The sequence below is a fragment of the Oryctolagus cuniculus genome, chromosome 3 (genome assembly GCF_964237555.1).
Source record: "Oryctolagus cuniculus chromosome 3, mOryCun1.1, whole genome shotgun sequence".
Lineage (NCBI taxonomy): Eukaryota > Metazoa > Chordata > Mammalia > Lagomorpha > Leporidae > Oryctolagus > Oryctolagus cuniculus.
Window position 1 is genome coordinate 142,188,770 of NC_091434.1, and position 27,390 is coordinate 142,216,159.

At 44.3% G+C, this 27,390-nt stretch overlaps 1 protein-coding gene and 1 long non-coding RNA gene across 5 annotated transcripts in view; one reads left to right on the top strand and one right to left on the bottom strand.

Moving 5' to 3' along the window:
* Positions 1-12,482, bottom strand: part of LOC103348689 (uncharacterized) — an 85,261-nt gene extending 72,779 nt beyond the window's left edge. For all 3 annotated transcript variants that reach the window (XR_011387397.1, XR_011387395.1, XR_011387396.1), the window contains exon 1: positions 12,040-12,482. This is a non-coding gene — a long non-coding RNA (uncharacterized lncRNA). The remainder of the gene's footprint in view (positions 1-12,039) is intronic.
* Positions 12,483-12,624: 142 nt separating this feature from the next.
* RSBN1L (round spermatid basic protein 1 like) overlaps positions 12,625-27,390 on the top strand; it is an 80,233-nt gene continuing 65,467 nt past the window's right edge. For both annotated transcript variants that reach the window (XM_051849725.2, XM_070071195.1), the window contains exon 1: positions 12,625-13,244. In XM_051849725.2, coding sequence (XP_051705685.2) covers positions 12,686-13,244 — 559 coding nt within the window. In that variant the 5' untranslated portion in view covers positions 12,625-12,685. The remainder of the gene's footprint in view (positions 13,245-27,390) is intronic.

A 27,390-nucleotide genomic window follows, 5' to 3' on the forward strand; every position in this document is an offset into this window, starting at 1 on the left:
AGCCACCTGCGGCGCCAGCATCCCATATGGGCGCCAGTTCGAGTCCCAGCTGCTCCATTTCCCATCGGCTCTCTGCTATGGCCTAGGAAAGCACTGGAAGATGGCCCAAATCCTTGGGCTCCTGCACCTGTGTGGGAGACCTGGAAGAAGCTCCTGGCTCTTGGCTTTGGACTGGCCCAGCTCCAGCTGTTGTGGCCATTTAGGGAGTGAACCAGTGGATGGAAAACTTCTTTTTCTGCCTCTGCCTCTCTATAACTTTGCCTTTCAAAATAAATAAATCTTTAAAAATAAAACACTAATATTCAAAATGTGAAGGATGTATGGTAAAGGAAATCCACAAATGGAGGGTAGGGTGGGTTCTCTAATCAGACATTAGGACAATCATTTTTCTTTACACTTCTTTGCCACATGTAGGCTTTGAGGTGATAGTAAACTTTACCTTTACCCACTAGTGTCAGCTAAAACAGTCACCCCCCACACACTTTTTTTTTTTAAAGACAAGTGTTTTATTTATTATTATTTAAAAAGTTTATTTATTTGAAAGGCAAAGAAGGGGAGGCAGTAAGAGAGCTCTTCCACCCGCTGGTTCACTCTCCAAATGACTGCAATGGCTAGGGCTGGGTCAGGCCAACGCCAGGAGTCAGGAATTCCACTGGGGTCTCCCACGTGGGTGGCAGGAATCCAAACATTTGGGCCATCTTCTGCTGATTTCCCAGGTACATTAGCAGGGAGCTGGACTGGAAGTGGAGCAGCTAGGGCTTGAACTGGTACTCTGATAAGGGATAATGGTATTGCAGGTGGCTTAATCTGCTGTGCCACAGTATTGACCCCAAATAATTCTCCCTTCCTGGAGAACTGACTTGAACTATAAAACCAGTACTTTTAAGAGATTTACACCACTGAATAAGGCTCTTTATCATACTTCTTACTGGGTTCCCATCCACATCAAATACACATCAAATAATCTGATGTCTCTCTGTATAGAAACTCTGGCAACAGAATTAATCCCAGAAGATACCTTTGTGGATGGTTTCTATTGACTTCATCTGGCCACTTTCCTCTACCTTCTGCTTCCTGCTTTGTGGTTGCTACCGACTCTCCAACAAAACCTTTAAGTAGTGGCTGATACCTCTCCTGCAATTTTCAATTTTATTTTCCCCTAGTTTGCTGTCCTTCCCCATTTAAGTACATACTTAACATGGAAAGAGGATTGTGGTTGAGCAAGCGGTTAGGCCATATTTGTTGTAAAATGAGATTATCGGTGAAGAGGTGAGAATTTAATTTCCCTGAAACATTGAGTAAGAAAAACAATTGGTTGAATGTTTACAATCTTGATAGCTACTGCCCCTCCCTGCTTCTCCATTTCAGGAAGGGAGGAGGACAAAGCGACACTCCCCCCCCCCCCCCCAATCTGGGAGCTTTCCTGAGAGCTTCATCCAACCGTGTCCCTTGCTATCTCATTGCCATGCCCAGCAGTAAAGGGAAACAGATAGCTGGCAGGAGAGGGTGGTCTCTGGTATAGCATGTTGAGTGCAGAGCTGACTCAAGTACCTATGGAAGATGCTGAGCAGTTGGGTCAAAAACACAGAAGAGCAGTCTTGTTTAAAGATGCAAATTGGGGACACACTAATATAAAAGTCTATTGAAGTTACAGGCATTTTTGAGATTAGCCAGGAAAATAATGTGAAGGGAAAAATAGGCCCTTGAATTGACACTTGAGGCCCTCCAGCATGTCATGTCTGAGAAGAGCAGGAACCCACAGAATACTGTGAAATGCTTACAAATGACTTCCCAGTGGTAGCTGAATTTAACAGAAACATTTCCCCCAATGTCACCACGCATTCCCCCTTTGTTTATTTAAAAAATGATTTTTGAGTGTTAGATGGCTAAACGAAGGCTATTGGGTTACTTCTTGTAACACAATATTTAATAATTAATCTTAATTTTTTAACCAAAGTTACTTTAATTATTTCTATATGCAACACCTCTATTTGTAGTGTAGTACTTTGTGTCAACCCTAGGACCTGGAATAAATTGTGTTCTACTTCCTAAATTTAATAATGATTACATTTAATAAAGATAAGGGAAACATTTACATAATTATTACAGAGCTCTGTGCTGGTGGACACTAGAGAAATTGATGCTGAATCTATGTAAGGCCCAATGAGTTCTCTGGTCGTACATGTATACCTGGATACTAATCTGGCAATAGAATGGGTAGCAGAGTAATGTTATGCAACTTCAAGTAGAAGTTTCCTTCTTTTTTTTTTTTTTTTTTTTTTTTTTTTTTTTTTTTTTTTTTTACAGGCAGAGTGGACAGTGAGAGAGAGAGAGACAGAGAGAAAGGTCTTCCTTTTGCCGTTGGTTCACCCTCCAATGGCCGCCGCGGCCGGCGCGCTGCGGCCGGCGCACCGCGCTGATCCGATGGCAGGAGCCAGGAGCCAGGTGCTTTTCCTGGTCTCCCATGGGGTGCAGGGCCCAAGCACCTGGGCCATCCTCCACTGCACTCCCTGGCCACAGCAGAGGGCTGGCCTGGAAGAGGGGCAACCGGGACAGAATCCGGCGCCCCGACCGGGACTGGAACCCGGTGTGCCGGCGCCGCTAGGCGGAGGATTAGCCTAGTGAGCCGCGGCGCCGGCCAAAGTTTCCTTCTTACTAGTTAATTCCAATAGTTTTTTCAACAGGTTAGGTGTGAATGGAAGGAGTTCTTGCAATGTTGGTCTTAGGTGTTTTTGCACTTACAGGTATTCCACACCTTTAAGAAAAGTCATATTAAAAAATTCTGAGTTGCATCAATGTCAACTTTCAATGTGTCAGTGTACATTACAATACATTAGGAAACAGTGACACTGACACGCACATGTTCTATAACTTGAGTCATCAGAAAGTGAACTTCGACTTTTTTTTTTTTTTAAAGATTTATTTATTTACTTGAAAGTCAGAGTTACACAGAGAAAGAGAGGCAGAGAGAGAGAGAGAAAGAGAGAGAAAGGTCTTCCATCTGCTGGTTCACTCCCCAGTTGGCTGCAATGGCCGGGGCTGTACCGATCCGAAGCAAGGAGCTAGGAGCCTTCTCTGGGTCTTGCACACAGATGTAGGAGCCCAAGAACTTAGGCAATCTTCTACTGCTTTCCCAGGCCACAACAGAGAGCTGGATTGGAAGTGGAGCAGCCGGGACTTGAACCGGCATCCACATGGGATGCCGGCACTGCAGGCGGCACTGCAGCAGCTTTACCCGCTACGCCACAGCGCTGGCCCTGAACTTTGACTTTTCTGTTGACTTCTCCTTTGGACTACCTTAGAACTACTTTACCAGTTCCTGGAGGAAAACTGGCTTATCAGAAATCAGGCTGAGTGAGTGATTCCTCCGTTTCACACACATTTGCTGAATGCTGAATGCTGAATGTATACAAGGCACTGGGCTAGGTGTTACAGATCAGTGAATCAGGATGAGTAGGAGAGATACACGTCTTTATGGACTCACTGTTTACTGAGGAAGACAGATGCTAAATAGATAGATGATAAAAAGCAAACAAATACTTGTAAAATAGTTACAAACTATGATATGTGCTCTGAAATAAAGACCATGCTGTGCAAAAGAATAATAAAAAAGAGCCACCTTAAAGTGAATGGTCATGGGAGGCCTTTTTGACATCTGAAAGAGGGAAGTTGCGGGAAGCCTTTTTGACACCTGAAAGAGGGCAGCTGCCGATAGGAGAGAGGACATCAGTCCAGGCAAAGGGCCTCAGGCATGAAGGAGTATGTTTCTGTGACAGAGGAAAAGCTAATGTGGCTGTAGTAGTAGGAGCAATGACAGTGTGGCGTGAGATGTTCAATTCTCTCTTGCAATGGCACAAAAATCAGAATCCTAGAGCAGGAGTCAGGAAACCAAGTGCGGCAGGCCCACTCCATCCTGCTTCTTACTTTCATAATGGATCACTGGAAAAGAGCCAGGCCCACGCATTTACATATCGTTTCTGGCTGCTTTTGAGCTGTAGCAGTAGTTGGTCTGCCAGGTTGTTTACCGACAAGTTTGCTGGCCTCTATACTAGAGTGCAGACTAAATTAGAACTGACAGCATGGAAGTTGAAAAGGTCAGGCCTTCTTGAAGCACAGAACTGGCCTGTGCAACTGGCCAGTGATTGACTCAGATGAGAAAGTCACATTACAGGTGAGTAGGTCAGTGTGGTGCACGTAGAGTTTTAAGATGTCCCTGTCCTAAGTGTAGAAGGTTAGGGTATGGTTACATAAAGTATAAGGACCAAATATAGAAAAGAACTGTTTTTTTTCATCCAAGGTGTTCAGGAATCTGAACAGGGCTATGGGATAAGTATGCCTGCAAAGTGAAAATGCAGTTGAGCTCAGGCATGTAGGAGGAAATCATGTATAGAGAAGCTAGATTCCAGGTGGCACAAGCAGATAGCTCTAAGCCTTGCTAAGATATATCTATTATGGCTGAAGTTTTACTTAGCATCCATTCCAGCCATCAACAAAGGCAGGACTGTACATTAAAACAAAACTTGGGTCCGGCGCTGTGGCGTAGTAGGTTAAGCATCTACCTGCAGCACTGGCATCCCATATGGGAAGAGAGTCCCTGCTCTTCCACTTCCAATCCAGTTCCCTGCTAATGACCTGAGAAAGCAGTGGAGGATGGTCCAAGTGCTTGGACCCCTGTAGCCACGTAGGAGACCCTGATTAAGCTCCTGGCTCCTGGTCAGCCCAGCTCTGGCCATTGGCAGTCATTTGGGGAGTAAGCCAGCAGATGGAAGACCTCTCCGTCTCTCCGTTTCTTTATCTGTAACTCTGCCTCTCAAATGAATAAATCTTTTAAAAAAATTAAATTTTGAACTTCTGAGGCTTTTGACATGCAGTTTCATATTCTCTTGTGAAGCTGTGCAGCTGCCCCTTGCACTTCCTCATGAAGATAAACAACTGATACTCTATACTGTATTACTAAGTTGTGATGCTTGGTAGGTTAAGTGTATTAAACCTATTTTTAATGTATGCTGTTTTCAACATGCAAAGGGTTTACTGGAGTGAAATCCCATTGTAAGGTGGGGAGCGTTTGTATTCCCAGTTTCCCACAATTCCTACCACTTCCTTTACCTTACAATTCAACCTTCAACCTTATTTATTTTTTTTACAACTGACTGCCATGGTTTGAACGTGCTCCCTCCAAAATTCAGGTGTTGAAACTTAATGGTCAATGTGATGAGATGAACAGGTGGAGACCTTAAGAGGTGATGAGGCCACGAGGGCTCCATCCTTGCAAATGGGATTAAGGCCCTTATAAAACAGGCTTCAGGCACATCTGTCCAGCTTGCCCTCCACCTTCTTCCACATTAGGACCCAGCATCCCACCCCTGGGGGATGCAGCTCTCACCAAACCCCCAGCCTGTCAGTGCTTTTGATCTTGGACTTCCTAGCCTACAGAACTGTGAGAAACATTCAGAAATCTACCAACAACAGATGCTGGAAAGGATGTGGGGAAAAAGGGACACTAACCCACTGTTGGTGGGAATGCAAACTGGTTAAGCCACTATGGAAGTCAGTCTGGAGATTCCTCAGAAACCTGAATATAACCCTACCATACAACCCAGCCATCCCACTCCTTGGAATTTACCCAAAGGAAATGAAATTGGCAAACAAAAAAGCTGTCTGCACATTAATGTTTATTGCAGCTCAATTCACAATAGCTAAGACCTGGAACTGACCCAAATGCCCATCAACAGTAGACTGGATAAAGAAATTATGGGACATGTACTCTATAGAATACTATACAGCAGTCAAAAACAATGAAACCCGGTCATTTGCAACAAGATGGAGGAATCTGGAAAACATTATGCTGAGTGAATTAAGCCAGTCCCAAAGGGACAAATATCATATGTTCTCCCTGATTGGCGACAACTAATTGAGCACCAAAGGGGAAACCTGTTGAAGTGAAATGGACACTATGTGAAACAGTGACTTGATCAGTTCTTGTCCTGAATGTTGATGTACAATTTAATACTTTATACATTTTAGTATTTTTTTTTGTTCTAGTACTATTGGTTGAACTCTGTAATTAACACACAATTATTCTTAGGTGTTTAAATTTTAACTGAAAAGCGATCCCTGTTAAATATAAGAGTGGGAATAAGAGAGGGAGGAGATGTACAATTTGGGACATGCTCAATCAGACTTGCCCCAAATGGTGGAGTTAGAAATGTGCCAGGGGATTCCAATTCAATCCCATCAAGGTGGCATGGACCAATGCCATCTCACTAGTCCCAGTGATCAATTTCTGTTCACAATTGATCATAATGATAGGACTAAGAACCAAAGGGATCACATAAACAAGAATAGTGTCTGCAAATACTAGCTGATAGAATCAAAAAGGGAGAGAATGATCCAACATGGGAAGCAGGATACACAGCAGACTCATAGAATGGCAGATGTTCTAAATAGCACTCTGGCCTCAGAATCAGCCCTTAAGGCATTCGGATCTGGCTGAAGAGCCCACAAGAGTATTTTAGGCATGGAAAACCAAGACACTCTGGAAAAAAAAAAAAAAAAAAAAAACCTAAATGAAAGATCTCTGCGAGTGAGATCCCAGTGGAAAGAATGGGGCCATCAAAGAAGGAGGTACCTTTCTCTGAAGGGAGGAGAGAACTTCCACTTGGACTATGACCCTGTCGGAATAAGATCAAAGTCGATGAACCCAAAAGGCTTCCATAGCCTTGGCAACTCATGACTAGAGCCTAGGGAGATTACTGATGCCATAAACAAGAGTGTCAAATTGTTAAGTCAACAACAGGAGTCACTGTGTACTTACTTCTCATGTGGGATCTGTCCTTACTGTGTTGTCCAATGTGAAGTAATGCTATAACTAGTACTGAAACAGTATTTTTACACTTTGTGTTTCTGTGTGGGTGCAAACTGATGAAATCTTTACTTAATATACACTGAATCGATCTTCTGTATATAAAGATAACTGAAAATGAATCTTGATGTGAATGGAATGGGAGGGGTGCGAGTGGGAGGGAAATTATGGGGGAGGGAAGCCATTGTAATCCATTAACTGTACTTTTGGAAATTTATATTTACTAAATAAAAAAAGGGAAAAAAAGAACTGTGAGAAAATAAATTTATGTTTTTAAAAGTATGTTTTATTTGAAAGAGTTACACAGAGAGAGGAGAGGCATGGGGGGAGGGGAGGGAGAGAGAGAGAATCTTCCCTCCGCTGATTCACTACCCAAATGGCTGTAACGTCCGGAGCTAAGTCAATCCGAAGCCAGGAGCCAGGAACTTCTTCTGGGTCTCCCACACGAATGCAGGGGCCCAAGGACTGGGACCATCTTCTACTACTTTTCCAGGCCATAGCAGAGAGCTGGATTGGAAGTGGAGCAGCCAGGACTCTAACTGGCACCCATTGGGATGCCGGCACTGCAGGCAGTAGCTTTACCCACTAAGCCACAGTGCTGGCCCCTGGTATTCTGTTATAATAGCACAAAATGCACTAAGACACCAAAAACGTTTGGCATTTACGTTTGTAATTTTTTGTTTTGTAACTGGAAAACGGGGAATTAAGTTTGTAAATTTTTTATTGTAAACATCACAAGCCTTTATGTTTCTGTATATATTTTATTATGTACTTTATATAATTCTTTTCAATATACTTATTGAGCTCTGACCATGTCCCAGATACTGTGCATATGAATATAAGTAACATATCATCCCTGTTTGAAGAGCTAGAAGGCTACAAACAGAGGACAATAGTTAAATGATCCCAGGCAGAATGGTGCAAAGGACCAACTCTGATTTGGCAGGTCAGAGCAACACGTTACTAGGGAGATGAATGAGCCACGTCTTGAAGGGTAAGAACTTTGCCAAGGTATCCCCCGTAGAGGAAACAGAAGATACGTGTGAAGTGCACATTTGGCCTAAGAGTTAAGACACCTACATCCCACATGAGAATATCTGAGTCTGATTTTTGCCCCTAGCTCCTGACCCAGCTTCCTGCTTAATGCAGACTCTGGGAGGTAGCAGTGATGTCTCAAGTAATTGGGTTTCTCCCGCTCACATGGGAGACCTAGATTGCATTCTTCCTCCTAGCTCCAACGCCAGCCCTGCCTGTTGTGGGCATCTGGGGAATGAATGAGGTGGCTAAGAGCAGTCTCTCTCTCTCTCTCTGCCTCTGAAATAGTAAAAAGAATGCACACATAGTTCAGACAGAAGAAACAGAAGGAAGCTGAGGAGAGAGAGAGAAAGGGGTTCTGGGGTTATATCAAGAATGGCCTGGAGTGGGCGTTTGGTTCAGCAGTTACGATGCTGCTTGGGACATCTGCATCTCACATCAGACCACCTGGTTTCAGTACAGGCTTTGCTGCCCACCCAGCTTCCTGCCAGTGCACATCCTGGGAGACTGCAGGTGATGGTTCAAGTACTCGAGTCCCTGTAACCCATGCAGGAGACTTGGATTAGGCTCTGGGTGCCTGACTTTGTCCTGGTCCATCACCAACTGTTGCCTAGGAAACTGCCCCCCAGAGTCTGCACCAGAGGAAGCAAAATCTCTCTCTCTCTCTCTCTTGCTCTATGATTTTCAAGTAAAGTGAAAATAAATAAACAAAAATGAATGGCTTGTATGCTAAATTAAAAAGTGTGATTTTTATTCTTATTTAATAAGGGATTACTGAAGGGAATGAAACATAACGAGGCTTATATTTTACAAATATAATTTTGGCAGCAGCAGGGAGGATAGTTTAGAAGATTAACAGCTAGGAAGACTAGTTAAGAAGGAAATCATTGACAAAATCTAGGCCCATGTGCTGCCTGGAAATAGGAAGCAGCAGTGGGAAGAGAGGAGAAACTAGAGATTGTGACTGACTGACTGTGGAGGGTGAAGGGAGAACAGGAGTCAAGGAGGCCCCCTAGGTTTGGAGCTCGAATGACCAAGTGGGTAAGGAACACGAGTTACTGACAGGTGGTAGATTGAGAATGCCTGGCACAAAGTGAGGTGTCTGGTTTTATAGGTGGTAGCACCCACTGGACACTGGATATGAGTCTGGAGTCAGGTGGAGGCTGGAGAGAAAGACTTGGGGATTCTCCCCATTTATGCAATGTAAGAAGACAGCATGAACCCCCACACTAACCTGTGAACCCCCAACACTAACACAGAAGAGGGGGCGCAATGCTCAGCAGCTGGGATAGAGAAAAGCAGGTAGGTGGAATGATCTGAGGTTAGAGGCTGGCAGCTTTGACAGAGATGAAGAGAGTTAGAGTGTGAGGAATTAAGTGCTGGCAAATGTTCAGGACAAACAACATGATTGTAGGTTCTAAGTTGAGCAGGAAGGAAGCCTACGTGGGAAGATTACTGTAGGACTGTTAAGAGTCAGTAGAGGGAAAAAGAACACCAAGTGAAATTTGGACTTCAGATAACCAAGAACATTTTAGGGCTGGTGCTATGGTGTAGCAGGTAAAGCTGCCACCTGTGGGACTGGCATCCCATATGGGTGCCAGTTCGAGTTCCAGCTGCTCCACTTCTAATCCAGCTCCCTGCTAATGTGCCTGGAAAAGCGGCAGAAGATGAACCAGGTGCTTGGGCCCCTGCACCCATGTGGGAGAACTGGAGGAACCTCCTGGCTCCTGGTTTTGGCCTGGCACAGCCCCAGCAGTTGTGGCTATTTGGGTGTGAGCCAGGGGATGGAACATGTCTCTCTGTCTCTCGCTTTCTCTCTGTAACTCTGTATTCCCATAAAAAAAAGTATAAACACATTCCAAATATTGTTTAGAGCATACTTATCCTAAAAATTTATATTTTTTTCTGGATTCCAATTTAACTTGTGTCTGGTATTTTATTTGATGATTATAATTAGGTGAAAAAAACGATGTGAGTGTCCTGAGGTCAAAGGGTAAGGGCCTGGTGTCAAGGAGTAAAGAAGAGAGAACATCAGAACACTGCCGTTTAGGATTTCACAGGTAGAAGAGTGGTTGGTGTCAAAAGCAACAAAGGAGGTTCTACTGGCATCGTGCCTAAAACAAACTGGAAAAGCAGTTCCAAGAAGAAACACTGAGAGAGAACCTAGTCATCAGCATGGGCCCTGAATTCTGCTAAAAGGATGGCTGCGATGTAGAGGGGGAAGAACAGGAACACGAGCCAAGTATCAAAGTCCTCACGAAGTATAGTAAAATGACCAGGAAGCCTGCGAAGGACAGCACACCACAAAGATCTCACAGGAGGAGGGGCTTTTCGCAGAGTACTAAAAGCTTGATAATAACCTGAAATCCCATGATGCAGAACTGGAGGGCTGCTCTGCAGCTCAGAGAACTGAGACTAGAAAAAAGGCTAGTGTCCTCCTATAGGTGAGAAGGGGTGGTACTTGGAATAGAGTGCCAAAGGCAGACAAGGAGAGGAGTGGATGATTTTAGTGCTGGTAAAGTGACAAAAGGAATTGGTGATAGTGGTTGAAATTTTCTCCTAGTTAAATGCTGTTAGGAACAATCTGGGTGAAAGGGAATGGCCGATCACACGGAAGACAAAATACAGAGGAAATAATCAAGCAAATAAGGGACAGTACTGCCATGAGCCCTGGGTCTGGGGGGGCCCTGTCTCCCCAGCCTTCCAGCTGCTGAGTCCATGACAGGATGTGCTCATGTGTGCCTGGAGCCATGCCTCTCTTGGAGCAGCTGGATCTGAGGCTGACTGACATGGTCACTGTGTGCAGGGACTGTGGGAGATGTGCAGTCAGGAGCATGGGGTCGGGATTGGGGTGGACTGGGGCAGTGTGGTGGAGCGTGGGCAAGAAATGAATGGAAGTCTAGGGACTCTGAGAATTCTAAACTTAGTCATGGCCTTCCCTTCATTATGAAAGTGGCTTTGTCAAGCCAGAATAGATTTTTATATAATAGCTTGTTATCTTACAAGTGTTAAGTATTTAGACAGATGGTATGTGGGCCTCCAAAGCCATGCTCTTGCCCAGGCTTTGCAAATTTCAGGGCTAGGCCTGATTAAGAGAACATTCCAGTATCATACAGTGTGGGCAGTAACAAATATATACAGATCAGAATGCACTTTAGCTGGGTCCTTTAGAAGTCAGGTTTCCCAGACTTGCATGTGGGAGATGAAGGTGGGAGTGTGGCAGATTTCCAGGCATTACACACATTAATGTATAAGGGATGCTTTTCTAGATCAGGAGGGTCAACAATTATGCGAGTGTTGTCAATGTGATGGTTTCAGTGTGTGATTTTTTTAAAGCTTCTTGAACATGGGAGAAGCTCTGAGTGTGGAAGAGAATTTAGTGATCATGTAATCACATTTACTCAGCCCTAGTGAGGAGCAGCTTCCAGTCCTATCCTCTCCACCCCCCGCCCCCTCCAGGCCCATGAGGCTTTTCAAGAGGACATCTGATGCCAGTCAAATCCAAGCATGAGGCTTTCCCTCCCTTTCACTGATGTGTGTTACAGGAAATAATTCTCCTACTTGTAGAAATTTGAGGCACCCTAAGAAACAAAAGGGAAACAAAATACAGAACTCCAACTTCCTGAAGTCCCAAGAATGGAGAGTCCCAAGACTGCTTTGAACTATTTCCACAAAGTCACAGGCAAGTGAGCTCTCCTCTCAGGACTCCTTAAACTATCTTCTCATCTGGTCATCTTCTGCCTTGACTACTTTTATCCCTTACATCCTTTCCGTTGGCCTTCTGGTCTCTTGCAAGATCTAACGGTTAAATTAAAATCATACTCTCTGCCATCGTTCCAACTGTATGGTAAGCCATCTCACCAAAGTCTTATCTTCTAAGCTAAAAATCCGTCTTACACAAACTCCTTATCTTGTAAGATAAAAATCAAAGTGCACGCCTACTAAACACCGAACGCTCGGAGAACTAAACGCTACAACAGACTTTAGGGGAAAAAATTCTTGCTTCTCCATCATCTATGAAATACCACGATCGATTTTTTTTCTTGGCGAATCTAAGGTATAATAATGGTCATATCATCAAAACCTTGAAGGGTCCAATCACAACAGTTAAAAAAGTCTCCAAGTCTAGACTGAGTCCTTACCTTCAGGGTCGGAAGTTAATTTGAAAGTTCTGGGTTTGCAGGAAGTCATCTCCCTCCAAGCTCTGGCGGTCAGGATCTCAGCACGAGTACCATCCTCTCACCGCGCCAAGGGACTGAGAGTCCGTCTCATCCATCGGCTACCGACTCCCACAAAACGAGGACTTCATGCCCGGGAAACTTTCCTCCTCAGAGTTCGGCTTTCCGCACGCGTAGAGGCAGCGAGGGACCCAGGGCATCCCAAGGAGAAAGGAAGAGAGAGTGGTCCCTGTGAGACCCAGTCTTCCACGCGCCATCTTGGCCGGGGCAGATTTTGGGGTGCCCGCGAGCTGTCAACAAGGACACTGAGTCACAGGACACCCGCGCTCCCGCTGGCCACAGCGGGAAGAGCCTTCTCAGCGCTACCGGCTCCGCCACTAGCCGCGCCCCGCAGTGCTCTGACCTCCAGAGCGGTCCACTTGGCGGTCCCACCCTTCACCTTGCGTTGGCGCGCTTGATTGGCTCCTCCGTGGCTCCCTCAGCGTGGCCTACCCAATGGGCAGCCCGGCCGGTGCCCCGGCCACTCCGCCCCTTCCCCGCCTCTGACGGAGGGCCCGCCCCCTGCCCCGCGCTTGGGAGCCGAGGAGAGTAAATACAACAGGAGCGCAAAATGGCGGAACCGCCGAGTCCGGTGCGCGGCGCCGCTGCCGCCGCCGCCGTCCCAGAGAAAGAAGTATTTGGCAAGCTGCAGCCCTTCTCCCGGGACCCACCGGGGGCTCTGTCCACCAAGAAGGTCCGGACCGAGGAGAAGAAGGTGCCGCGGAGAGTGAACGGAGACGGGGGCAGCGGCGGGAACAGCAGGCAGCTGCAGCCGCCGGCGGCACCTTCGACTCAGAGCTATGGCAGCCCCGCGTCTTGGAGCTTCGCCGCGCTGTCTGCTGCCCCCTCCCCGTCCTCTTCTCGGAGCTGTTTCTCTTTCTCCGCCGGCGCGGCCGTGCCCTCTGCAGCCTCCGCTTCCTTGTCTCAGCCGGTGCCGCGCAAAGTGCTGGTGCCTCCTACGCTGCTGCACACTCAGCCTCACCAGCTCCTGCTGCCGGCCGCCGCTTCCGCGGCCAACGCCAAGCCGCGCAGACCCAAGGAGAAGCGGGAGAAGGAGAGGAGGCGGCACGGCCTCGGCGGGGCCGGCCGCGAGGAGAACGGCGAGGTGAAGCCGCTGCCGCTGCCGCGAGGTGGGTGCGGGCAGGCGCCCCGCGGTCCCCGCCGCGCCCGGGCAGCGAGCGCCGCGGCCGCGTGCAGCGCCAGCCTGGAGGGGGCGGGTGGCGTCCCGTTCTCGGCGGGTGGCTTTGCGGTCCCCCGCGGGGGCCGGAAATGGAGCCTGTAATTTCGGTCGCCGAGGTTGGGGGCGGTGGGGGGCACGGCCGAAACTCTCTTTTTATTTTGTATATTGTTCCTTCCTCCCGGTTAATGCGCTGCGGGGTTTGGTCCGCGTCCGCGTAGCGGACCCCGTCCTGGGTGTGTTTGGCGAACGAGATCGGGGAAGGGGTTGGTCTGGTAGAAGATGCTTGGACCTCGTGGATGTGATCTCGGGAATTCGGGTTTTTGTGACACGGCCTCCGACACCAAAAAATCCTGTCCCGAAGAGGTGCGTGGAGAGCTCTGACGTCTGCGGGAAGCTACCGGAGGCCTGAGCGTTTCGTCCCTATTAGGGAAATGAGGTGCTGTGCAGGGCCCCAAGTGTGCTGTTTCATAAGGTACCCCCCCCCCCCCACCGGCTTCTCCACTCCGTGAGCCAAAGTGTGTTGGTGGTCCTGCTGGGAATACCACCCTCCGAAAGAATTTTCAGCCATATTCGTTTTTTCCTGCAGCAAGTGATAAAATCAGGAGCTTTGACGTTTTGGGGCCAGATCAAGTGGCTGCGAAATGTTCTCTAGCGTCAGAAAAAAGGCAACGTCTTAAGCGTCCGTTTCAGGCACGATTCACTCTCTTTTTAAAATGTGGGTTAGTCATAGAATTTTCCAGACTTTTTCTTTAAAATAAGTGGGCTTCCCGTTTTAGCTGTGGATGCACGGTGACCTGAGAATAGGTAACTGTAGTCTGGTTGAAAACCACATCTTTATGTGATCGCAAGCCTAAAGCTCCCAGTGATCTTTTTTCTATAAATTTGCATTGCTACACAATGTCTATTTTCTTTTTTAAGGAAGAAAAGTGAAATTTCACGCAGTTTTAGCCTTGCAGATCCCATGATAGCTCTAGTTTCGAAGTGGAATGGTTAATGTTTTTTCACAATTTAAAAAAAAAAACCGCTGGGCAGAAGTATGTGTGTAGCAACAGTGTTACTTCTTCCTGGATGTTTTTGCGTGTAGCCAAGTACTGGGGTGCAGGGTAGCCAGGTGCTGGGGTGCAGGGTAAAGATCTCAGCTTTGGACAGTGTTGCTTCTGGGAAAAGGAATTTACATCAAGAATGGAATTTATATTCCTTTTGCCCAGGAATTTTAGGTGGTTAGTATTTGAAAGCTGTTTTGTTTTAATGGTTATATGAATAATTTAAATTAAAAGTTCCTGAAAGTGTATTCCTATGCAGCTTGGTACCGTCTTGTTTGTAGTGAGTGAGCTGCTTGCTCTTCATGAGTTCTGAGGAAGTGAATATGAACATTACGTGGTCATATTAGAATATCTGAAAAGAAGTAAGCATTCATGAACAGTTCTTACTTCAAATGCCGAGCACACAGATGACACTTAAAGTGAAGTGGCTGTTAAATAGGATTGAATGCATGTAGAACCCTCCTTTTGAGGGGCACTGCCTACATTTTTAAGCCTAAATATAAGCAGTGATCACTTTTTACATTAGATGTGGGAAGATATTTTCCCATGACCTGTGTAGGTTTTTGGAATAGTGAAAAATATTAATATTAAATTTTTTTAACAGAAATGTTATTTCACTAAGTAAAAACTAAAAATCAGAGAAAATAATTTTTTTGTATTGATGGTATGACTTTTTAAAAAAGTATTTATTTGAGAGAGAGAAAGACAGAAAAAGCTCCCATAAGCTAGTTCATTCTCCAGATGCCTGCGATGGCTGGGACTGGGCCAGAGTAGAGCTGTGAGCCAGGAATGGAATCCAGGTCCCCCGTGTAGATAGCAGGAAATCAGCTACTCAAGCCAACACCACTGCCTCCCAGGATCTGCATTAGCAGGAAGCTGAAGTCAGGAGCCATTGCCAGTCACCTATTGAACCTAAGTTTCAATTTGGTTTGCTTATATCTTAACTGCTAGGTCAAAACTCCGCTCTTTGATGGTAAACTTAATGGTGGAAATTTTTCTTCTTGGGAGGTAATCATGTCCTTTTAAAGTTTGTATTTAGCCGAATTGAACAGGTTCTGTTTTAACCAATTAAAATTCTTAAGAAATAGTGGTGATACAATAGTGAGAGTGTATATATGCCTTTATTATAGATATAATTGCAAATATGAAAGTCCTAATTTGCAACACAACTCATTTCTTTCTGCTTTTTATAAGAGTGAATGGGTCCAGGCCTCTGTTGTTTTAGGTGTCTGCTGTCTCTAGTGTTGCTGTCAGCTGGCTGTACATAGTTCAGTGATCCCCTCCATTATCCATATCTCATTGATTGAACAACTTGAGCCTGAGCTGGAAGTTAGCTATAAAGACTTCTGAACAAGGAAAATAGATTCTTTCCCGACAAAACCCAAACTGACACACACGTACACCCAGAAAATCTAGCTCTCCACACTTCCTTAAACAGTTAAGTGCCCATATTTATAATCGTTTTTTTTAATGCCCTTAGGTAGAGCTGCTTTATTTTTGCATTGGTGACCATTCTCACAGAAGGTATTTGGAGGAAATGAAAGTACCTTTATGAAAAGGCCTGTTAGGCCAATAGTAAATGTTACTTGAATCTGAAGCATGGTTATTAAATTATTTTAGCCTCATAAAAAAATAAAAAAATGTGTCTGCCCTGATAGAATCATTGACAGTAGATTTGAAAGTTAGGAGGCATGCACAAAAGAATTATGAAAGCATAGTCGTCCAGGCTGTGTAGCTTATACGACACCATTCACACCGAAAATCTCTAAGGCTGTTTAGTCATAGTACTGTAGCTGACTTTCATGATAGCGTGAGTCATTAGATAAAAATTATGCTTCTTTTTCAGTATTCAAAATGTATTTATTGGGATGATTTTCCACTCATCTTGACTTAGGGTGCTTTTAGTGCTGCTGCTTCTGAAGGAACATCCTTCTGTCAGCTTTCCCTTTCCTCCTGCAGGCTGGCAGGGAGTGGAGCGGCCAGCACGCAAAACTACCATTGTGATGGCTAGAGACCTTGATGATTTTATAGCATCCTGGGCACTTCATGTCCTTAAAGTTGGAATTGAGGCCCTGTAACAGGTGCTGCTTCTTGTGTCTCCTCTTTACTTCTGGAGAGGGATTGAGGAGATCCTTTGCAAGAAGTGTGTTCTCCTGGGGAGGTTGTCACCTCCAGAAAGCAAAATTAATTTATTTTTCTTATTTAAAAGATTTATTTATTTGTTTGAGAGGCAGAGTGACAGAGAGAGGGAGAGACAGAGAGAGGTCTTCCATCCACTGGTTTACTCCCCTGATGGCTTCAACTCTTGGAGCTTGGGCCGATTCAAAACCAGGAGCTTCTTCTAGGTCTCTCACATGGGTGCAGGGGCCCAATTACTTAGGCCATGTTTGGCTGCTTTCCCAGGCTGTAGAAGAGAGCTAGATTGGAAGAGAGCAGCCAGGATTTGAACCAGCGCCCATATGGGATGCTGATGCTGCAGGCAGAGGCTTAACCTACTATACCACAGCCCTGGCCCTAAATTTATTTCTTATAAAAAGTGCAACACATTTTGGATTTTTTTTTTTTTTTAATTTGAAAGGCAGAGAGAGAGAGAGAAAGCTCCTGGGGGCTGATTTTCTCCCCAGTGTTTTCAATGGTTCTCCCACGTAGATGCAGGGGCCCAAGTACTTGAGCCATTTTCTGCTGCTTTCCATACCTTCCAGCTGGATCAGAAGTGGAGCAGCTGGGACTTGATCTGGCGCCCATGTGGGATGTTGACACTGTAGGCGGTAGCTTTTCCTGGTTATGCCACAGCGCCAGCCCCAGGAACCCACTTTTACTTAGAGTCATCTCTGCTGCCTCCTAGGGTCTCCTCTAGCAAGAAGGAAACAGATCAGAAGCTAGAGCTAGGAGTTATACCTAGATGCCAAGCCTTAACTGCTAAGATAAATATCTGAGTCATGTTTTAGATTTTTAAAACTAAACACTGCCGGCACCGCGGCTCACTAGGCTAATCCTCCGCCTTGCGGCGCTGGCACACCGGGTTCTAGTCCCAGTCGGGGTGCCGGATTCTGTCCCAGTTGCCCCTCTTCCAGGCCAGCTCTCTGCTGTGGCCCAGGAGTGCAGTGGAGGATGGCCCAAGTACTTGGGCCCTGCACCCCATGGGAGACCGGGATAAGTACCTGGCTCCTGCCATCGGATCAGCGCCGTGCGCTGGCCGCAGCGGCCATTGGAGGGTGACCTTTCTCTCTGTCTCTCTCTCTCACTGTCCACTCTGCCTGTCAAAAAAAAAAAAAAAACAAAAACAAAAACAAAAACAAAAAAACCCAAAACTAAACACTAACCAAGTGTTGGTGCTTACAGAGGCAGTCTACTGAAGAGTTAACCCATTTTCCTGTAAGACTGAATAAATTATTGAACTGGTAAATGTGGGAAGTAGAAGTGAACATGTACTGAGATGTCCCGCATTTAGGATATATTATGGCAAACCAAAGGAAAAAAAATGTATAACTAGATATCATGTAGCTTAACTGATTCCACTTATTAACTAATTATTTTCCCTTAGAATGACCTGTGAAGTATTCCAAAACCAGGAGAATTTCACTGAATTTTTGAAAATGTAGTTAAAGAAGTCAATGAAAATAAAGGCTTTTGTTAGAATTGAATAACATGAAGTGTGTAAAATTCAGTGATTTTAAAGGGATGAGTGTTTGGAGATTTTTCAAGCTACATTCTTGTCTTGGTCTTTTCCAATACTATCCAACAACTTTAGATTAAATTCAGAATTGGAGTTTTCATCATCTGAGCAAATATTGTCACTGCTGAGAGTAATTTACTAGGGTTTTCTCTTGTGTAGCCTTTATGCTTTTTTTTTTTTTTTTAATTTTTTCATGTGCTGGTTTTCTCTGGCAAAGTCTTTCCATACCTTCCAGCAGCTCCATAAAATGCTTCTCAGTGCAATTTTCCACATGGGCAGATCTGTCAGATAAACTTACCAGTTCCGGCTGTAGCCGTAGCCGGAGCTGTGGCCATCCCTTCTGTGGCCGTCCTTCCCGGCACGGTCTGGATTGTTTCCTCTTCAGCCACTGTGAAACTACCACCTCGGGACTTCCCTTAGCTGACAGTCTGGGAACTTCTTTCACCTCTGCTGAATTCCCTTTTTCTGGATCCATGCCTGCCCTTTGGTTCTGGTTTCCTCTCCTAGAGGTACTGTGAAACGGTGTGGGTGGGAAGCACATTTTTTGGTATTTTATTTTTACCCTCATGCTTGACTGTTTGGCTCTTGACAGATTTTTATTTTGGCAATAATTTTCCCTACAAACTCTGAAAGCAGTGTTTCATTATTGCCTGTGTTCAGTGTGAACATCGAGAAGTCTGGGTGGTATTCTATCTGGGAATTTGCAATCCTTTAACCTAATTTAAAAATTTCAACTTTTGGGGCCGGAGCTGTGGCATAGTAGGTTAAGCTGCCTCCTGCAGCGCAGGTATCCCACGTGGGAATCCCACTTCAGATCTAGCTCCCTGCTAATGCACCTAGGAAAGCAGCAAAGGATGGCTCAAGTGCTTGGGCTCCTGCACCCCCATGGGAGACTCAGATAAAGTTCCTGGCTCCTGTAGCTTTGGATCAGCCTAGCTCCAGCCATTGCGGCCTTTTGGGGAGTGTACCAGCGGGTAAGAGACCTCTCTTTGTAACTCTGCCTCTCAAATAAAACTAATTAAAAAATCAAACTTCAACTTTTAAAAACTTTTTATGAGCGCCTGCTCTTTGCTTCTTTGTTATATAGCATTTTGTTCCTTTTTCATGGATTCAGCATCTTCTGTTATATCATCGAGGATAATTACAATTTTTTTCAAATGTTCTGTTTCTTGCTTTCTTTTCTTTTTTTCCCCCCTGTTTGTTTTGGTCTCTTTTTTAGTTGGAGGCTTTCTTCCTATCTCTGTGATTCCTGGCAGTTCCTTCATATTTAAAACAAAGTTACTAAAGCTAATTGAGAAGCTCACTGGGCATGCATGAGCAGGGCTTAGTGACTAATGGACTCCCATGATTTTATCTAAGTTTCTTTTCTCTGTGTGGCATGTAAAAAGGCTTTCAGTTTATTCATATAAAGTTCCTTCATTTTTCTGTCTCTCTTTGGGTGGAATGATGGCAAGAGGAGGGGTGTCTTACTCACTAGGAGTGCCATAACAAAATACCGTAGACTGCATGGCTTAAACAACAGAAATTTATTTTCTCGCAGTTTCAGAGGCTGACGGCCAAGGTCAATGTACCAGTGTGGTCAAGTTCTGGTAAGGACTTTTTTCCTGGCCTGCAGACATCTGCCTTCTCACTATGTACTCACATGGCCTTGCCTTAATGCTTGCTTCTCCAGAGAAATATCTCATTCTCTTCCTATTCAAAGGCATCAAGGGAAAACAATTTAGTTCATAGCAAGGGGGCTGACAGAGGTAATCAGTTTAGAAGGCAAGGTTCTAGTGCTTGTTGGGGAAAGAAAACTATAAATATTGCTATTCAGTTTGTAAATTTCTAAAAAATATTTATTTAAAGACAGTAACAAATGATGGGTAGGATGTGGAGAAAGAGTTTCCTGCTCTTACATATGTTGGTGGGAATGTAAATTAGTGCAGCTACTTTGGAACACAGTATAGAGGTTTGTTTCCTTCCTTCCTCCCTCCCCCCCCCCTCCCTTTTTTATTTTTAAGATTTATTTATTTATTTGAAAGGCAGAATTACAGAGAAAGAAAGAAAGAGAGAGAAAGAGAGATCTTCCATCTGCTAATTCACTCCCCAAAAGGCTGCAAGAGTCAGAGCTAGGCCAGTCCAAAGCCAGGAGCCAGGAGCTTCTTCCCGGTCTCTCACATGGGTGCAGGGGCCCAAACACTTGTGCCATCTTCCACTGTTTTCCCAGATGCATTAGCAGAGAGCTGGTTTGGAAGCAGAGAAGCCAGGTCTCCAACTGGCACCCATATGGGATGCCAGCATCACAGGTGGAGGCTTAACTTGCTGTGCCACAGCGTGGGCCCCAGATTTATTTATTCTAAAGGCAGAGTGACAGGGAGAGACTGAGAGAAAGGGAGAGATCATTTATTGCTGGTTCATTCCCCAAATGGTTGCAACAGCCAGGTCTGGGCCAGGCTGAAGCCAGGAGCCAAGAACTCCATCATAGTCTCCTAAATGGGTAGCAGGGGACGAAAGTACTTGGCCCATTGTCTGCTACCTTCCCAGGAGCATTAGAAGGAAGCTAGATAGGAGGTGGAACAGCACTGATACGGGATGCCAGTGATAAGTGGCAGCTTAGCCTGTTTTGCCACAGCACTGTCTACCAGTTTATAAAGTTTTGCTCAGTATTCCTGTTTTCATACCAGCATTTCACTTTCCCCCTTTTCTGTGTGGGATGCTCTTGAGCCTTGGAGCCATTCTGATTTAGTTGTGGGAGACCATACCGCTCTTGTTCCCTTGGGGGAATGTGTGTGTATGCGTGCAGTGTTCTGTCCTTTGTTTTCCCAGAGCTTCCAGTATCTAAGCTTTTTGGGGGAACTCCAGGAGGTAAGACAGATTGTGGTCATTGTCTATCTCTTCCATTATGCCAAGGCATTTACTGTTCTACCATAAGCCTTCTGTCTTATGTGCAGTGTATTTCAGGTTTTAGCTACGTAGTCTCCTAGTTACAGCAAAGATGAAGTTTGTGGTTTTGTTTCTGTTTCTCCCCAATTTATTTTTGTGTTTTTCAGGGAGAGATCTTTCATTTTATCCTTATTTTGATCTGTTCCTATTTGTGTGACATTGGTCAGGCCACTTCATTTTGGGTTCATACACAGAGGGGAATGATACCTTTTCCACAAGGTGGTTTATTAGAATAGGTGAATCAGCATATTGTAGGTATGTTAGTTCTCACGTTTTCTTTCTTCCCTAATGTATTGGAGGCATTCAGTTTTATTGAAGTTTTGGATAGGTGTAACCTGTCTTAATTTTCCTATGGTATCCTGGTTTCGGGAATATTTGGTATGTGTTGGTATCAACCATACTCACTTTTTGAAGGAAATATATTTTTCAGAGACTTTAAGTTGATTGTATGTAATAAATATTTTTTCACCATTCTCAAGTGAATTAAACTTTTCAAGTTTGAATCAATTACTTAAAAATAAGATTGAAAAATAAAGATACTTAATTTTTGATAGAATGAAAAGAATTATGAAATGTGACATGAAAAGTGTGTAGTGTATATGAAAGAGATTAGGGAGAATCAGCAATAAAAGTATTTGTCAACTAACCTAATATTTTATAACTTTAAAACATTTTCATTTTTGAAGGTACATTAAGCTTTGTACATTTTATTGTTTGAAGAATAAATTGAAAAATATTTAACTTTTCAACTTGATTTTAAGTTAATACAAAAAGAAATCAGGATAGTATAATGAATTCTGAGTATGCCTGTTATGCTGTTTCAATAATTATCAGCAATTTATAATTCATGTTTCATCTCACTTCTTGTACTTATTTTTATTTTTTGCTCTGACATTTTAAAGTTTATTCCAGCCATGTATCATTTCACTAAAAATTTGCAGGACTGCAAGCTTTTGTGATTTTGATTGTGTGTGTGTGTGTGTGTGTGTGTATTAAAGGATAAGATTCCCCCTCTACTCCAGACTATCAATAACTTGGAATATCCCTAGTCTGGAATAAACATATTTGTATATTTTTTAGGTTAACTTTTTAAAAGCAACTTTCCAGAATTGTGATAAAATACACATAAAATAATGTATTAGTAAGATTCTCTAAAGAAACTAAACTAATAGACCATATGAGAGTTTTTTTTTTAAGAGTATAAGTTGCTTTTTTTCTTTTAAGATTTATTTATTTGAAAGGAAGAGTTACAGAGAGAGGTAGAGAGAGAGAGTGAGGTCTTCCATCCGCTAGTTCACTCCCCAAATGGCTGCAACAGCCATAGCTGGACTGATCTGAAGCCAGGAGGCAGGAGCTTCTTCCAAGTCTCCCACATGGAGTAGGGGCCCAAGTGCTTGGGCCATCTTCCACTGCTTTCCCAGGCCATAGCAGAGAGCTGGATTGGAAGAGGAGCAGCCAGGACTAGAACCAGTGCCCATATGGGATGCTGGTGCTGCAGGTGGATGTTTAGTCCACTGTGCCACTATGTTGATCCTATATGAGAGATCTTTATAGACTTCATGGAAAATGTGTACTATGAAAAAGTAGCATGGATTGCTAAGCTTTTTTTTTTTTTTTTTTTTTTTGACAGGCAGAGTGGACAGTGAGAGAGAGAGAGAGACAGAGAGAAAGGTCTTCCTTTGCCATTGGTTCACCCTCCAATGGCCGCCACGGCCAGCGCACCACGCTGATCCGAAGGCAGGAGCCAGGTACTTCTCCTGGTCTCCCATGGGGTGCAGGGCCCAAGCACTTGGGCCATCCTCCACTGCACTCCCTGGCCACAGCAGAGAGCTGGCCTGGAAGAGGGGCAACCGGGACAGAATCTGGCACCCCTACCGGGACTAGAACCCGGTGTACCGGTGCCGCAAGGCAGAGGATTAGCCTAGTGACCCGCAGCGCCGGCCGCTAAGCTTTTTTTTAATAACAAAATAAACCTTTCAATTTTATTTTTTTGAAGAAAAATTCATTAGTTGTAATTCATTTAGTGAACAACACTTGAAAAATTTTAAATTTTGTTTCTTCATTAGAGTGATAGGTATCGAGATTCCATCTGCTGGTTCACTCCCCAGTGACTGGGGAGCTGAATCCCAGATCAGAGAACTCATTCCAGTAGTCCCACATAGGTGGCAGGAGCCCAGCTATTTGAACTGTGCTAGCCCCCAAGGTCAAAGTTAGCAGGAAGCTGGAATCAGGAGCTGGTACTGGGAATTGAATCCAGGCACTTTGATGTAGGATGTGGGCATTTTTTTTTTTTTTTGACAGGCAGAGTGGACAGTGAGAGAGAGAGAGACAGAGAGAGAAAGGTCTTCCTTTTGCCGTTGGTTCACCCTCCAATGGCCGCCGCTGCAGCCGGCGCACCGCGCTGATCCTGGCAGGAGCCAGGAGCCAGGTGCTTTTCCTGGTCTCCCATGGGGTGCAGGGCCCAAGCACCTGGGCCATCCTCCACTGCACTCCCTGGCCATAGCAGAGAGCTGGCCTGGAAGAGGGGCAACCGGGACAGAATCCGGCGCCCCAACCGGGACTAGAACCCGGTGTGCCGGCGCCGCAAGGTGGAGGATTAGCCTATTGAGCCACGGCGCCGGCTGGATGTGGGCATTTTAACCAGCATGTTAGCCACGGGCCAGATGTCCACCCCAATTCCAGTTCTCCATGAGCATTTTGAAACTCCCTTGTATTTAGATATACAGACAGAGATTATTATGAGAGATTGGCTTACACAATTACAGAGGCTTAGATGTCCCACCGTCTGTCATCCAAAAGCTGGAAAGCTGGTGGTGGTATAGTCCAAGCCCAAATGTCTGAACGATGGGGAGCTAGTAGTTTAAGTCCTGGTTGGAGTTGCAAGGCCTGAGACCTTGAGTACTGCTATCTAAGAGTGGGAGAAGATAGATGGCCCAGCTCGAGCAGAGAGAGCAAATTCGCCATTCTTCTGTTGAGGCCCTCTGCAGATTTGGTGATGCCTATCTACATTGATGAGGGTTTACTCTTTCTGAAATAGTCTTAGAGACACACCTAGAAATAATGTTTCACCAGCTTTCTGGACATCCGTTAGCTCAATCAAGCTGACGCATATGGTAATCCTACTTTTTTTTTGAAGAACCACCATATTGTTTCTCACGGCTATTTTCTGTAGTAGGTTTACCCTTTAACATTCCCAGTAGCAGTGCCCAAGAGTTGGGTCAACTCTTTAATTAATCTAAATAAACAAACTTCCTAAAAATGCCGTAACAGATTGAAGCAGATGCTTGTGAAGTCAGTAAATGCTCAGCCACAGCAGCATAGGAACTAAATATTGGAGTTTGGTGGAAGAATGAAAAAGGAGTGCTTGCCACGTGCCATGCTATTTTCTCAGTATTTTTAGGTTATAATTTGAGTTTTTCCTGGTTTCCTCAGAGTTGCCTAGCTAATGCATAAGGAATTTGGATCAACCTTATTTCTGCCAGGATCAGAGCCTAACTACACAATGTTACAATTAACTTATTTTTTCCCTTTAGATTGTGAAAAACAGGAAGAAAGTAAAGATGATCTTTTAGAAAATCTTCAAATTTCTGTTACTTCTTTTTTCCTAACTTTTCATTATTAAAAGAATTAAAGCATATAAAAAAGTTGAAACTACAGTGATCTCATGTAAATTGCCTTCTTCTATTCCACAACTGTTAATATTTTGTCATAAATATGCACTGAAACACTTGAAAGTAAATTGCAAACCTCATGACATTTCGTTCTTAACCATTGCAGCCTTCATTTCCTGAAAGTAAGGGTGTTTTCTTCCATAATCACAATAACATTAAAACACAAAAAATCAGCTATATAGCAAGTTCATATTACAAATTCTGATTACCCTTAATTCTTCATTTATACCCCAAACACAGTATATCTCTTTATTTTAAACTAGAACTGTTATTTTACTTTTAAAGAATGTGACATTGACTTTTTGAAGATACCAGCCCAACATACCTGAAATAGAACTTCCTATAATAATTTTTTTTTTTTTTGACAGGCAGAGTGGACATTGAGAGAGACAGAGAGAGAGAGAGAGAGAGAGAGAGAGAGAAAGGTCTTCCTTTGCCGTTGGTTCACCATCCAATAGCCGCCATGGCTGGCGCGCTGCGGCCAGCACACCGCGCCAATCTGATGGCAGGAGCCAGGTACCTATCCTGGTCTCCCATGGGGTGCAGGGCCCAAGTACTTGGGCCATCCTCCACTGCACTCCCTGGCCACAGCAGAGAGCTGGCCTGGAAGAGGGGCAACCGGGACAGAATCGGGTGCCCCGACCGGGACTAGAACCTGGTGTGCCGGCGCTGCAAGGCGGAGGATTAGCCTATTGAGCCACAGCGCCGGCCCCTATAATAATTTTTAAATAGTTGTTTTATTGTGGGGATGTTTACCTCTATCCTTTGCATTTCTTGAAAACTGGAAATTAGAAAATTTTGATTAAATTTTGATTGGATAGCTGTGGTGAGAATATTTCATGCATGCTTGAGTGCATCTTACTAAGCATTTAATATGCAAGTTGTCATATTACTAATATTGCTAAATTTTATCACTTGGTATAGGTGACCATATGTTATCTCCACTTTTTAAAAAGATTTTTTATTTATTTGAGAGGCAGAGCTACAGAGAAAGAGAGATAGGGAGACACAGAGAGAAAGGTCTTCCATTAAGGTTCACTCCCCTAATGACCATACTGGCTGGAGCTGGGCCAGTCCAAAGCCAGTAGCCAGGAACTTTTTCCAGGTCTCCCACACAGGTACAGGGGACCGAGCACTTGGCCATCTTCTGCTTTCGCTGGCCGTAGCAGAGAGCTGGAACGGAAGAGGAGCAGCCAGGACACGAACCAGGGCCCATATAGGATGCTGGCCCTGCAGGCAAAAGTTTAGCCTGTTATACCACAGCCCCAGCCCCTATTCTTTCCATTTTAATGGCTTATTTTTCTGTTGGCATTTAGCTGGTGATCTCTTGGGTCATGTTTTTGAATAGCCAATTCCCCAACTATCTCTTACTTAATGGCCTTGTTATCAATTAATGATCCCAGCCTGAGTCACTCATTTCATTGGAAGTTAAAGAGTGATGCCAAATTACTTCTAAATATAAAATGAATTAGTTTGGGGGATAGGGAATTCAGAATAAATTGTTCCTAGGATCAAATTAAAATTTGGCAAATCTAGTTTGACTTAGGGTACCAAAGTAAATACACTAAGTTTGTTGGTATGGCTAGAATCTTATGGCTAAACACTTCTTAAAAATTCTTAGTGCACCCTAGTTTGAGTTTGGGAATATTACATTCAGAATCTTTCATAGTTAAAGATTGATGATAGTAGTCTAATTACAACTGGTAATCAATTACAATATTGGTAACATGGGCCAAAAAAAGAGTCTCTACAATTTTAATATAGGGAAATTACATTATTTTTTTAAAAATATGTATTTATTTGAAAGGCAGAAATACAGAGAGAGAGGGAGAGAGGGAGAGAGAGGGAGAAGGAGAAGGAGAAGAGAAGGAGAGAAGGAAAGAGGTTATCTACCATCCACTGGCTTACTCCCCAAATGGCTGCAATGGCCGGGGCTGGGCTAGGCCAAAGTGAGGAGCCGAGAGCCTCTTCCAGGTCTCCCATGTGTGTGTGCAGGGGTCCAAGCATTTGCGCCATCTTCCACTGTTTTCCAGGCATATTAGCAGGGAGCTGGATTGGAAGTGGAGCAGCTGGGATTTGCCCAGTTTGTTGTACAGCTTCCTCCTTAGTGGGCTTCCTACTTCAGATATATGATCTTTCAGTCCATTCTTAATGTCATAACCAATGTGATAACTAGAATCTAGAAGCATATCTGATTATATTGTTTTTCTTTTTACAGCAAGATGTTCAAATTCCTTTAAGTGTCTTCCGGAGCTCCAGATGATCATACCTGCTTAGCTCCTCACCTTCTCCTCAGTGCTTCTTGCTGCCTGTAACTTTTTCTCCTGGTCTCTTTCTACATCAGCTCCATGCTTCCGTTTCACCTAACAAATGTGTTCTCAATATTTTTTTTACCTTAACTTGAAAGGGCAGCTGTGGCTACTCCTTGGACTAGGTTAGGTTCCTTCGCTGTCACTTACTGTGTCATTTTGTTCTCTTCTATCATTCCTTTACTTCATTTTAATCATTTGTATTCTTCATCAGGCTGTAAACTCTGTGAAATCTGAATCTGTGATTGTCTTGTTTCAGCTTTTTGGTGGTTGATCAATATTTGGGAAGTGTGTGGATCACAATACATTTCAGCCATTTTTGCTTTCCTGTCAAGTGAGCACAAGGGGCAAGTATTAATGGCATGAGAACTAGAAAGGGTTCCTAATTCAATACTAATTGTATTATATTTGGCTAACCTTGAGTTAGCAGAATTGCTACTTTGTGTACCTAGCCTCAGAATAATAAAACTTA